General features: G+C 40.4%; 2 protein-coding genes across 2 annotated transcripts in view; one reads left to right on the top strand and one right to left on the bottom strand.

Moving 5' to 3' along the window:
- Positions 1-1,731, top strand: part of LOC106609029 (serine/threonine-protein phosphatase 2A 56 kDa regulatory subunit beta isoform) — a 44,920-nt gene extending 43,189 nt beyond the window's left edge. Inside the window, exon 13 of the mRNA XM_014207363.2 lies at positions 945-1,731. Coding sequence (XP_014062838.1) covers positions 945-1,149 — 205 coding nt within the window. The 3' untranslated portion in view covers positions 1,150-1,731. The remainder of the gene's footprint in view (positions 1-944) is intronic.
- Positions 1,732-9,813: 8,082 nt separating this feature from the next.
- Positions 9,814-12,949, bottom strand: LOC106609030 (glycoprotein hormone alpha-2-like). Its single transcript, XM_014207364.2, has 3 exons — positions 12,829-12,949; positions 10,157-10,341; positions 9,814-9,939 (listed from the first exon to the last, which is right to left on the bottom strand). The coding sequence occupies exons 1-3, from the start codon at positions 12,947-12,949 to the stop codon at positions 9,835-9,837; spliced, it is 411 nt and encodes a 136-aa protein (XP_014062839.2). The 3' UTR covers positions 9,814-9,834.
- Between the last annotated feature and the right edge of the window lie 929 nt (positions 12,950-13,878).

The following is a 13,878-nucleotide window of genomic DNA, read 5'->3' as shown; positions in this document are numbered from 1 at the left end:
GAGCCACATGTGCAGATTTGTTCATATCCTTTAATAATTAGTGAATTATTAGCCCAGTTATTGATCATTTGTAGTCAGCAATGGGGGAGGGATTACTTCCTACAAGAGCACAAAACGTGTATCTTTGAAAAACGAGTTGGGTAAAGAGCATTTTTTTGTCTTAATTGTGTAAATTGAGACAGTCTTGAATTAGCTAAATTGCCAATAGGCAAAGGGTAGAATAATTTGTCTGATTCTCTGTAATAATAATATGGAAATAATAATGCATTTTATTTTGTAAAGTGGTTTCTTGCATCAAACAACAAGACAACATTTTCAGTCACCTCCTCGTCTGAAGGATAAGTGGATAAATAGGTTAATGTCAAGCCCTGCATGTTTTCTTTTAATCTCATGGAATGTAGGCCTACGTACATTGAACACCACACATTGGCTTCTACTGTTAGAACAGATATTTCCATGTTAAAATGTTATGGGATGCATTTTCTCATTTGGAAGTTGCATTGATTGACACCACAAGTCATTATCTTCAATCAATCAAATGTATTTTATAAAGCCCTTTATCCATCAGCAGTTATCACAAAGTGCTATACAGATTATTTTAAATGTCTCTGTCTCAATTCCCCCCCCCACAACTTGACAAAACTGGGGGAAGCATTGAAGTCAACATGGGCCAGTATCCCTGAGGAACGCTTTTGATACCATGCCCTGACGAATTGAAGCTGTTCTGAGGGCAAAATAGGGGGTGCAACTCAATAGTAGGAAGGTGTTCCTAATGTTTTGTACACTCAGTGTGTATATAACCTAAGCTGTCTCTCTTCCTACCTCTTCCCCTTCTGCTCTCCCTCCCTCCCTCCCTCCCTCCCTCCCTCCCTCCCTCCCTCCCTCCCTCCCTCCCTCCCTCCCTCCCTCCCTCCCTCCCTCCCTCCCTCACCTTTCCCCTCAAGGGAGTTGAAGAGGGAGTGTGAGCGTGCAGAGCTGTGGCGGGGGCTGGAGGAGCAGCAGGAGAGGAGACTGCAGATCCTGGGGGAGGCCAGTCGCAATCAGAAGAACCTCCAGGAGAGAGGGGAGCCTCCTCAGCCCTCCTCCCCACAGACGGCATTCCCTGAGCAGCCAAACCCCGAGCTCAGTGGAGCCTCTTCTAACACCTAGAAGCAGACAGCGGAGGATCAGTACCAGGATACATAGAGTACTTAGAGGACATACAGAGACAGTATGAACATAGCCAAACACACACATGTACACACGAAGGAGCAGACGCACACGCTCAAACACACACACACACACACTGAGAACACACACTGAGAACATGAACACACACATAGTCGCACACAGGCATATACTGTACACACACACACACACACTCATGCAGAATGTAAACAAAAGATGAATCAACTCAAACACATAGACTGACACTCACCTACATTGAAGTGCAAACACAGCCCTCTACATACTCACTGGAAGACTACCCACACAAACTGCCCATCTTAAACAAGACATGTTTCTCTCTCTCTTACACACACTCACACTCACACACACACACACAGGTACTGGTTCTAGCTGTCTTCTAGCTGGTTCTAGCTGTCAGTTTTGACGTGGAACCGTTTTCCCGGTTCTCTGACAAAGGACTTTATACCGTCCCAAAAGATACAGAGGAATGATGACGTAAATGCTACATAATATTGTTGCTTCTTCTTCTATTCTTCTCTACTCTACTACTACTACTGATGTTTATATATATATATATATATATATATATATATATATATATATATATATATATTGTATGTATGTCTGAATATTATGATTATTATAGTGTTGGTGGGAGAATCTTTAGTGTAGAACTCCTAAAGCTTTAGCATAACTAGAGCATGGTCCAAATCACACCCTATTCGCTACAGAGCGAGCGCACTATTGGCCAAATGTAGTACACTATATGGGGCCTAATCCCCATATTGTAGTGCAATACTACTGACCAAAAGCAGTGCACTATAATGGGGAAAGAGGCTACTTCCCAAATGGCACCCTATTCCCTACATAGTGCACTACTTTTGACAAGCGCCCTGTGGACCCTAGTCAAAACTAGTGTACTATTTAGGGAATAGGGTGCCATTTGGGACGTACCCAGTGTATGATTTTGGGCAACCCCTAATCTTCTAAACTAAAATAATGTTCTGATATGTTATTATTCTTGTCCATTCATAATTGGGCATAGAGAGAAGGAAGAGAGTCAGAAAACCACGTTTTTCTAGTAATATTCTAATTTGTTTTGAATAATGTGTGTATTGGGGTTGTGTCCTAAATGGCACCATTTTCCCTATGAAGTGCACTACATTTGACTAGGGCCCATAGAGCTCTGGTCAACAGTAGTACACTATATAGGGGATAGGGTGCCATTTGGGATGCGTACCTCAGTCTACCATCTTGTGGGCTCAGTCTACTAGTCCTTGATATCACACTGTCTTACTGTACTTCTGTGCATCTTATTATGAATCATTCGTTTGATGAAATGATTTTGAATTTGTTTGAATATTTGTATGTTTTTGTGTGTTCATTTTGGCGACATCTGATATTTATGATAGTTTTTTTATTTGATCTCTGGAATTGTGACCTTATTGCAGGAAGTTGGCAAAGATGAGACGTGTGTGTGTGTGTGTGTGTGTGTGTGTGTGTGTGTGTGTGTGTGTGTGTGTGTGTGTGTGTGTGTGTGTGTGTGTGTGTGTGTGTGTGTGTGTGTGTGTGTGTGTGTGTGTGTGTGTGTGTGAGAGAGAGAGATGGAGAGGTCATGGAAGTGTGTGTGTTCATGTGTGTAAGATGCAGAGGTGATGGAAGTGTGTGTGTGAGAATTCAGTATGAGTGTAACAGTGACAGGAGATGTGTATAGACAGAGTGAGAGAGGTGGCATCGATCCCTCTTTCTCTCTTTCTTCTCTCCCTTTCTCTCCTTTTGTAGGAACAGGATTTGAATCAGAATGTAACACTTTTGATTGATTGTGAATCTGGAGGTTTATCTTGCATCTTGTTACCAAGACAACCAGACCAGCAGCCTTCAACACTCTTTTTAACTGTTTTTAATTTCAACAAAACAAGAAAGGACATAAAGAAACAAACCTCACTATCGTTAAAACACTTCCTGAATTTTGCAAGTTACCCATAATTCCCCCATTTGTCAGTCAGTCAGTTCGCTGGGAGAATAATCTTCCCTTCCACTATTCTGTTCTAGAACGAGAAGAATCCTTCCGGAAATCGGGAATTCCGGAATTGGAACGCAAGTTATCAACAGAAAGAAGAGGTTCCCCTCAGTAGAATTGTAAAACAGCAATAATAATGGAATTGAATATGTACGCATACAAAGCATTGCTAAACTACAATTGCAGTGTCCTCCAGGTCTGGTTTGTAGGCTATCCATGCTCAGAAACATAGAAACGATTGAGGATGACATTGTATTTTTTCCGGGGACCAACAGCTGGTTAGATGAATGTACAGTCAAGTTAAACCGGGATTGTAGAAAGGAAAAGATGATGTGCTAAATTAACTTCACTTTGAGAAAACAATGGAGCGTGTGTGTGTCGTTTTTTAATGGTCTCTTGTGTAATCTCTCTCTCTCTCTCTTTTGTCCCTATCACTTCATCCATCTAATGGGGCATAGATGTTAAGTCCCCTATTTAGGGTGCTGGACCAGTTCCAACTGATATATTGCTGTACAGAGCGCTCTGTGAATTTCACAGGGTTCAGTGCCTTATAGTGCCAGAAAGCCCCATCTGTCTGCTTTCCGCTACCACTCTGTCAGTGGTGCTGACTTGAAGTGTCAGGTTTCACACATTACATTTTCATAGGGAATGAGTGTCACATTTTCTGTTCTATCCAGACAAAGCGAATCCGGTAATCATCGTTTCATCTCGCTGTGATATTCTCAGATGAATTTATAGCTGTCAACATTAAAAAAAACATAAAATAATTTTGTAGAATTGAAACCGACCACTTTCTCTTGGTCAAAGAGGGACGAAATCTGTAGACATTCTAATTGTGTCTCTGCGTTGCTCAGGCGACGCTTGGTAGGAAATGCTCTTTTGTCAGTTATATGAAATGTGGCCAAATTTGTCTCATGTTTATTTTACATTTATAAGAAAGGTGAAATCTTTTCTAATTTGATTGTTACTATATTTAGAAAGCATTTCATTCATTCCTCTACTTTTGGTCAATAGGGAAAAATCATGTATGATTTTTTTATATTTTAATAATATTTGTACTATGTACTTGAGCTTGTGTCCTCAAAAGTGAGTACACCTCAGCAATTTATAACTATTTTTACTAAAAAGGTGAACTCATTACTAGTTATTATTTAGGGCCATCTCATGACTTCTATTTAGGCGGAAATCTACATTTTGCAATAATGTTCAAGATTAAACACACACTATCTACCTTGCTCTCTCTGCCTCTCACTCTCTCCCTCTCATCCTTCACTAATTTCTCCAGCTCTCCCCCCCCCAGGAGTCGCAAAGTTTAAGGGCATTTCGTTATAATTGCTATGACGTCAGAGTGTCCGTACAATTTAATTGGACTAAAAGCATCAACAATACATTTGTTCTGAGATAGGGCATATTCAGACAGTGGAGAAGATGCCCAACTGTTGTTTATATAATTAAACTAGTCTTTACGTAGCCTGCCAAACAGATTTGTATAGTCTACTTTCGTTGTTGGGGGTTATCTTTATTTTGACAATATTTGTGAAATGTTAAATTATTTGTTGCTCCTTTAAAATAGATTAATCCTTTTCTTTTTTTGTAGTTAACTCTTGAGGATACCCTAGGATAGGGGGCGCCACAGCGCATTTTGAAAAAAATTCGTTCCCATTTTCAACGGCCTACTAATCAAACTCAGAAGCTAGGACATGCATATACTTATTATATATGGATAGAAAACACCCTAAAGTTTCTAAAACTGTTTGAATGGTGTCTGTGAGTATAACAGAACTCCTATGGCAGTCAAAACCCCGAGACCGATTGAAACAGGAAGTGGAATTCAGAATTGTGGACTCGACTTCTCATCTTTCCCTATTAATCACACCGTTAACCATGGTTCAGTGAGCACTTCCTATTGCTTCCACTAGATGTCGCCAGTCTTTTCACAGTGGTTTGAGCCTTATACAGTCGAAACTCAGTGAATGAGACCCATTGGAAATTGGTCACAGGGGATGGGCCATCACCATTATGACGCCGGCCGCGCTGTCTACCCCCACCTTTGGAAACGTTTCAAAACACTCTACAACCGTCCCCGTCGAATCTGATTGGCTCTCTTGGTGTTACAGGCCCTGAAGATTAATGTTTTACAACGTTTGACATGTTTGAACGAACCTAAATGGGAAAAAAATGTTTTATTTCGAAACGGCTGTGCCCGGCAGAGTATTTGGATACAGCATTCAGACGCGCTAACAACAGAAAGCTAATGGAACATAAATGATGGACTTTTTCGACCGAAAATACATCTGTTGTGGACCTGGGATTCCTGGAAGTACTTTCTGATGAAGACAACTAAAGGTAGGCGATTATTGACAATATTATACAAGATGAGATGTGACATGCGATTGTTCCAAGATGGCGCCGAGCTCGGTTTATTAGCTCATTTTCTGTGTATCGCATCTCCTTTTATCGCAAAGTGTGATTACCCAGTAAAGTTAATTTAAAATCTGGTATGACAGGTGTTCTCAAGAGATATTCATCTATAAATGTTAGATTGACAATATAAATTTAACCTGTTAGGGCTAGGGGGCAGTATTGACACGGCTGGATAAAAAACATACCCGATTTAATCTGGTTACCACTCCTACCCAGTAACTAGAATATGCATATACTTATTACATATGGATAGAAAACACCCTAAATTTTCTAAAACTGTTTGAATGGTCTGTGAGTATAACAGAACTCAAATGGCAGGTCAAAACCTGAGAGATTCCTTTACAGGAAGTGGCCTGTCTGACCATTTCTTGAACTTCTTTTCCATCTCTATCATTTACTAAGGATCTCTGCTCTAACGTGACACTTCCCACGTCGTCCATAGGCGCTCAGAGCCCGGGAAAAAACAGAATGTCGTCATTCCAGCCCCAGGCTGAAACACATTATCGCCTTTCTCAAGTGGCCGATCAAGGGACACTGGGCTTAGGCGCGTGACCCCGACCGCCCCCGCCTTTGGGATTTTTTCCTCTGTTTGCCGAAAAGGAGATTCCCTGTCGGAATATTATCGCTTTTCTACGAGAAAAATGTCGTAAAAATTGATTTTAAACAGCGGTTGACATGCTTCGAAGTACGGTAATGGAATATTTAGAATTTTATTGTCACGAATTGCGCCATGCGCGCGACACTTCTTTACTATTTCGGATAGTGTCTGGAACGCATCGAACAAAACGCCGCTATTCGGATATAACGATGGATTATTTTGGACCAAACCAACATTTGTTATTGAAGTAGCAGTCCTGGGTGTGCATTCTGATGAAGACAACAAAAGGTAATCAAACTTTTATAATAGTAAATATGATTATGGTGAGTGCTAAACTTGCCGGGTGTCTAAATAGCGAGCCCGTGATGCCTGGGCTATGTACTTAGAATATTGCAAAATGTGCTTTCACCAAAAAGCTATTTTAAAATCGGACATATCGAGTGCATAGAGGAGGTCTGTATCTATAATTCTTAAAATAATTGTTATGCTTTTTGTGAACGTTTATCGTGAGTAATTTAGTAAAATGTTAGCGAATTCCCCGGAAGTTTGCGGGGGGTATGCTAGTTCTGAACGTCACATGCTAATGTAAAAAGCTGTTTTTTGATATAAATATGAACTTGATTGAACAAAACATGCATGTATTGTCTAACATAATGTCCTAGGGTTGTCATCTGATGAAGATCATCAAAGGTAAGTGCTGCATTTAGCTGTCTTCTGGGTTTTGGTGACATTATATGCTGGCTTGAAAAATGGGTGTCTGATTATTTCTGGCTTGGTACTCTGCTGACATAATCTAATGTTTTGCTTTCGTTGTAAAGCCTTTTTGAAATCGGACAGTGTGGTTAGATTTACGAGAGTCTTGTCTTTAAATAGCTGTAAAATCGTCATATGTTTGAGAAATTGAAGTAATAGGATTTTTAACGTTTTGAAAATCGCGCCACAGGCTGCCAGTGGCTGTTACGTAGGTGGGACGCTTGCTATAGAGCCCATAGAGGTTAAAAAATCGTTTTCGACTAGTAATTTAGGGAATTGTAGCATTGTTTCCCGGGACGCATTTGAGGGGAAAATAGTCAGTCAACGTTACGCGCCGATGTAAAATGCTGTTTTTATATATAAATATGACCTTTATTGAACAAAAGAATGCATGCATTGTGTAACATGATGTCCTAGGTGTGTCATCTGATGAAGTTTGTAAAAGGTTAGTGCTGCATTTAGCTGTTTTTTGGTTATTTGTGATGCAAGTGGTTGGTCGGAAAATGGCTATGTTGCTGCTTTTTACGATGGACTCATCTAACATAATCTAATGATTTGCTTTTCCTGTAAAACCTTTTTGAAATCGGACGACGTGGGTCGATTCAGGAGAGGTGTATCTATAAAACAAACAAAAAATATATAAATTTTTGTAAAAAAAAATTATGATTTTTTTTAATGCTAATTGGCGATATGATTTTTCGCTGGATTTTGATCCTGCTAACGGGATCAGACGCTGAAGAGGTTTTAACGAACACGGCTCATGACAATGATGTTTATTGGCACTGCGCGCATCACTCCAGCTCATTTGAGCGCATGAGGACCATCAGCCTTGCTGTTGCCATTAGAAATGTTTTCAGGTACATTTCTGTACGTGAACAAAACAGACCTTTGATTCTGTTGATAAGACAACGATAGCAACCAGTAGAAATTGTAGAATGCAGCATAATTCTAATAACACATCTACATCATTGATGTAAATGTTTAGAAATCAGTTTAGCTTACAATTTTACGTTGTATAACTGATGGACATTTTATTTCCTTTATCATGACAATAACTTATCACTGTACTTGTCTAGTTGCTCAGGCTCAGCACAGAGATCTCTTGATCGGCCGTGCAGGAATCATGACGTACGCTAGGGGGAGTTCTATATGCTTGTAGTGCCAGAACAGAAGAGACTTCAATAGTTTGACTTACCTGTCTTATATTACAAAAATGTGATGACCAGATGTAGACCAGATGTAAATTTGATGCATGAGTTTAAAGTGTATTGAGCCATCAGACCATTCTTATCATCACTTCTCTCTCTATTCATCTCTCTCTGTCTCTGTCTCTGTCTCAGGATGTTGTTGCCCCGCTAACTCTCTGGCTACAATTACACAGGCAGCCCAATTCTGATAATTGGTGCAACACCTGGGAGGTAGGTAAACAGGACAACAAATACATGCGCACACCTGGACACTTGAACAAAGATAGGGCTTTTTTGAACTGCTGTAGAACTCCTCCTCGCTTGGCCTGCCTCCAAGCCTCCGATTGTGTATGTGTTTATTCTCGCTTGCTCTAAAAGTCGTCCCACGTCTTGCCATCTCATCATATCATCTTGCCATATCTCACCTTATAAAACAACAATGATGTATCATTGGCAGGGTTAATAGGGTTGTTATGTTGTTTCTGTTGCCCTATAGAAGTTGTTCCCGGAGCCACCCTACATCCAGCGGCACCACCATGTGTGTTCCTACGGGCGTACCCGCTATCTGACGGCCCATCTGCCAGGCTGCCAGCTTTACGTCTCCCCCCTTTACACCTAGAGCTGTGTGGGGAGTGTATGTGTGTGTGAGATATATGTCTCACCACTCTACCCCTATCCTCTCACCCACCCAGCAGTGCCACTACTGTCTGCTTCACACAGGACACTGAGGGAAAGGAGTATGTGTATTGGTTGGGGTGGAGAGGAGCAGGGATTGTGTGTCGGGGGAGGGGGACCAGGGTGTGTGTGAGAGAGAGAGAGATGATTGTGTGTGTGTGTGTGTGTGTGTGTGTGTGTGTGTGTGTGAGAGAGAGAGAGAGAAAGACCAAGAGGGTTTAATATTTCTGTATGTACACCACTGTAGTGTTATCACACAGAAAACTTCTTTAAAAATCTGTTGTAATCTTTTCAATTTTTATTTTGTCAACACTTCCAACATTCTTTGTCACTTATTTACAAAACATCAGTTGTTCAAGCTCGTTAATATAAATAAAGTTTTATGTACATTCTTTTGTCTCTTTATGTCTGGCTGTGTAGTGGCCATAGAAATAGAATTAATAGAACAGAATTGGAACTTCTGACCATGGCAACTTGATTGGTAAACACTCAAATTGGCTGCCAGTCCACCCATTGATTTGAAAGGGGATTCTAGTTCTACTCATTCTAGTTCTGTGGTAGGGGCTGTATAGTAGATCTATGTAGAGTTAATTATTGTATTATCTATAGTAGTTTAACTGTCTGTCAGTGCCTACGCATGCATCCCAAATGGCACCCTATTCCCTTTATAGTGCACTACTTCTGACCAGAGCGCTATGGACCTTGGTCAAAAGTAGTGCACTACAAAGATATTAGGGTGTTAACTCATACAGGGTCACAAACTGTCTTCTCCTGTCTTAAACTAATGTTTAAACCAACAATTCTTAAATAAAGCAACGTTATAAAAAGTGTTTCTCAAGTCTTTTTTCTCTGCTCCACCGTTCCATTCTAGGCATGGACAAACCTCTCTCTCGCTCTCTCTCTCTCTCTCTTATACAGTACATTTGATTGACAGATTGCTCTCCTTGGGACTCCTTTTCCCAGTCCTCATGTTACAGTTTGTTGCATGTTCCTGCAGCGACGGTGGCGTCTCAGTAGCGTGACCTGCGACACATGTCGCAGTGACAAGCCCGCGCCGTCAGGATCTCAATGTCGTTGTGATGACGAGCACGAGGGCAGTCCAGACGAACTTTGATCTTAGGGAAATTAACACAATATAAAAAAAAATATACCACATTTTTAGACATGTCAGGTGACAATGTTCCAACCAAATAGGTAATCAGGATGACATACCCTTACCCTACGTGTGTGTGTGTGTGTGTGTGTGTGTGTGTGTGTGTGTGTGTGTGTGTGTGTGTGTGTGTGTGTGTGTGTGTGTGTGTGTGTGTGTGTGTGTCTGTCTCTATACTCTACCTTTGCATCCTTGCTGATGGTACAACATCTTGACGCTGAGGTGATGTTGTGAGTGAAGTTAGATGCCACCAGGACAGAGTAGCGTGAGGGAAAGGCACTGGACTCACAGTATCCAACACAGGCATACACAACATGGGTTCCCTTACATGACCCACGCCGGTCACTACGGATGGTCACGTTAAATGCTGCAGGAGTGGAGAGGAAAGAGGAGAACAATTAATTTAAACAAGTAATTGACCAACATCAGTTCAATTATTTGAATTGCATTTTGTATATTTTTTTTCTGTGAGCTCAATGCGCACATTACACAGATTCTCTAGAGATAAATTAGATCCAGCCAGGAACTGTGACGATGTAGTAGGGAGTTGTTTCCAACAGGCCAATATTCAACATAATTACCACATTTTATGCGCTAAACTAACTACAATGACCATAATCCATTGCGCATCTACTTGTCCAGTCTGTGTTTCTTTTATGTCTGCTATGGAAGAGACAGAAGAATGCACAATAGTGAGGGGATATAGATATCAGCTGTTGCTAAGTGAGGTGTCCCTACCTGAAACTACAGTTGAAGTCGGAAGTTTACATACACCTTAGCCAAATACATTTAAACTTTTTTTTCCACAATTCCTGATATTTAATCCTAGTAAACATTCCCTGTCTTAGGTCAGTTAGGATCACCACTTTATTTTAAGAATGTGAAATGTCAGAATAATAGTAGAGAGAATGATTTATTTCAGCTGTATTTCATTCATCACATTCCCAGTGGGTCAGAAGTTTAAATACACTCAACTAGTATTTGATAGCATTGCATTTAAATGGTTTAACCTGGGTCAAATGTTTCAGGTAGCCTTCCACAGGCTTCCCACAATAAGTTGGGTGAATTTTGGCCCCTTCCTCCTGACAGAGTCAAGTTTGTAGGCCTCCTTGCTCGCACACACCTTTTCAGTTCTGCCCACACATTTTCTATAGGATTGAGGTCAGGGCTTTGTGATGGCCACTCCAATACCTTGACTTTGTTGTCCTTAAGCCATTTTGCCACAACTTTGGAAGTATGCTTGGGGTCATTGTCCATTTGGAAGACACATTTGTGACCAAGGTTTAACGTCCTGACTGATGTCTTGAGATGTTGCTTCAATATATCCACATAATTGTCCCTCCTCATGATGCCATCTATTTTGTGAAGTGCACCAGTCCCTCTTGCAGAAAACCACCCCCACAACATGATGCTGCCACCCCCGTGCTTCACGGTTGGGATGGTGTTCTTTTTCCTCCAAACATAACAATGGTCATTATGGCCAAAAAGTTATATATTTTTTCATCAGACCAGAGGACATTTCTCCAAAATGTACGCTCTTTGTCTCCATATGCAGTTGCAAACCCTAGTCTGTTTTTTTTATGGTGGTTTTGGAGCAGTGTCTTCTTCCTTGTTGAGCGGCCTTTAAGGTTATGTCGATATAGAACTTGTTTTACCGTGGAAATAGATACTTTTCTACCTGTTTCCTCCAGAATTTTCACAAGGTTCTTTGCTCTTGTTCTGGGATTGATTTGCACTTTTCACACCAAAGTACGTTCATCTCTAGAAGAAAGAATGCATCTCCTTCCTGATCGGTATGACGGCTACGTGGTCCCATGGTGTTTATACTTGCGTACTATTGTTTGTACAGATGAATGTGGTACCTTCAGGCGTTTGGAAATTGCTCCCAAGGATGAACCGGACAGCCAAGACCTCAATTTTCTTTTGAGGTCTTGGCTGATTTCTTTTGATTTTCCCATGATGTCAAGCAAAGATGCACTGAGTTTGAAGGTAGGCCTTGAAATACATCCACAGGTACACCTCCAATTGACTCAAATGATGTCAGTTAGCCTATCAGAAGCTTCTAAAGCCATGACATCGTTTTCTTGAAATTTCGTCGACTTAGTGTATGTACATTTCTGACCCACTGGGATTGTGAAACCCTAAATTATAAGTGAAATAATCTGTCTGTAAACAATTGTTGGAAACATTCCTTGTGTCATGCACAAAGTAGATGTCCTAACCGACTTGCCAAGCTATAGTTTGTTAACAAGAAATTTGTGGAGTGGTTGAAAAACAAGTTTTAAGGACTCCAACCTAAGTGTAAGTTAAATTCCGACTTCAACTGTCCGTGGTCTAAGTGATTGATAGTTGTATTCAGTAGTCATAAAAGTATGCCTTATTTACTATGAAGAACTGCGAAATAGTGATTTTGTCAGACAGCATAAGCAACAGCTCTATAGAGATGAAATTATGTCTAGGAATGAAATAATAAAGTCATCAAATAAAACAAATGTAAATATTTTATTAAAGTAAAGTCATGTGAATAAATTATGGTTTGTAAGTGATAAGCAGTAATGTAGAGTCACTACCATCATGGGACTTTAATTAATATTTTTTTTTCTATGTTGTTACAGCATTCAACTGATTGTTTTTTATTAATCGAACCAAAACCACCTCAAAAAGCACTAATCACTCAGCACGAGTGTGTTTATCTGTACAAAGTGTGTCCAACTGTACATTGTGTGTTTGCGTGTATCTGTACATTATATGTGTGTGTGTGTGTGTGTGTGTGTGTGTGTGTGTGTGTGTGTGTGTATATATATATTTGTATATTATGTGTGTGTATCTGTATATGTCTCTGTGTTAGACTGACGGTATAGATGGCAGCCAGGTCCTGTGCTGAGCCCCTCGTAGCTGAAGTTGAATGGTGACAGCAGCAGTAGGGTCAGCAGCAGCATTAGCACACATAGGTTAGAGGGCACACACTGAGACATGATGACAGAGGACAGTGGACTGCATGGGACAAACAGAACAAACAGAGAGAAGGATTAATATAAGTTGGGGTTTCCATGCCTCCATGTCTGTGTGTTTGTGTGTGGTCATTTGCACTGTTTAGTCTCAGCCGGTGTGTTTAGGTGATTGTTACCCTGTTTCAGTGTGTGTGTGTGTGTGTGTGTGTGTGTGTGTGTGTGTGTGTGTGTGTGTGTGTGTGTGTGTGTGTGTGTGTGTGTGTGTGTGTGTGTGTGTGTGTGTGTGTGTGTGTGTGTGTGCGATAATTATTACTCATTTGATATGAAAGCAAAATCTATGCAAAAAGTCTACATTAAGTTATGAGAACAAATATAACGGCAGGATTCGGCCCCAAGTGCCCAACGTGGAACTGAAGTTTATCCATCATATTCTGTAGGTCTACATGCACTTATACGTATGACAAAACTAAATATGTTACTGAATCACTTGGCAAAACCCTTAGTATAAATGTAAGAATAATGTGTAGACTTTGAGTAAATTCCTACAAGATCAGATTTATCTGAAACACAGCAATCCACTATTTTGTGGCCAAAACACACAATATTTATTACATACTGTATACACTAATTGCAGAACTTAAGTTATTGCATTTTACTTAGTGAGATGTGGCTCATTAAAACTTTAATGCGACTTATATTGGCAGAGACAGACAAACATCCACTGACACACACAAACACAAAATCTCGCCAACACATTCATGTATCCAAAAGCCTGAATATGTAAAGAAAATACAAAATACAAAATTGAGACGATTAACAAGCTGTAAAAGTGAGAACAACAATTATCAGGTGTGTGTGTGTGTGTGTGTGTATAAGTGTGTGTGTGTGTGTGTGTGTGTGTGTGAGAGGTGCTGGTGTTACCTGTTAAGTTGTGGTATATGTTTTCTTCAGCC

The sequence above is a fragment of the Salmo salar genome, chromosome ssa07 (genome assembly GCF_905237065.1).
Source record: "Salmo salar chromosome ssa07, Ssal_v3.1, whole genome shotgun sequence".
In the NCBI taxonomy this organism is placed as follows: Eukaryota; Metazoa; Chordata; class Actinopteri; order Salmoniformes; family Salmonidae; genus Salmo; species Salmo salar.
This window is presented reverse-complemented; position numbering and strand designations above follow the sequence as displayed.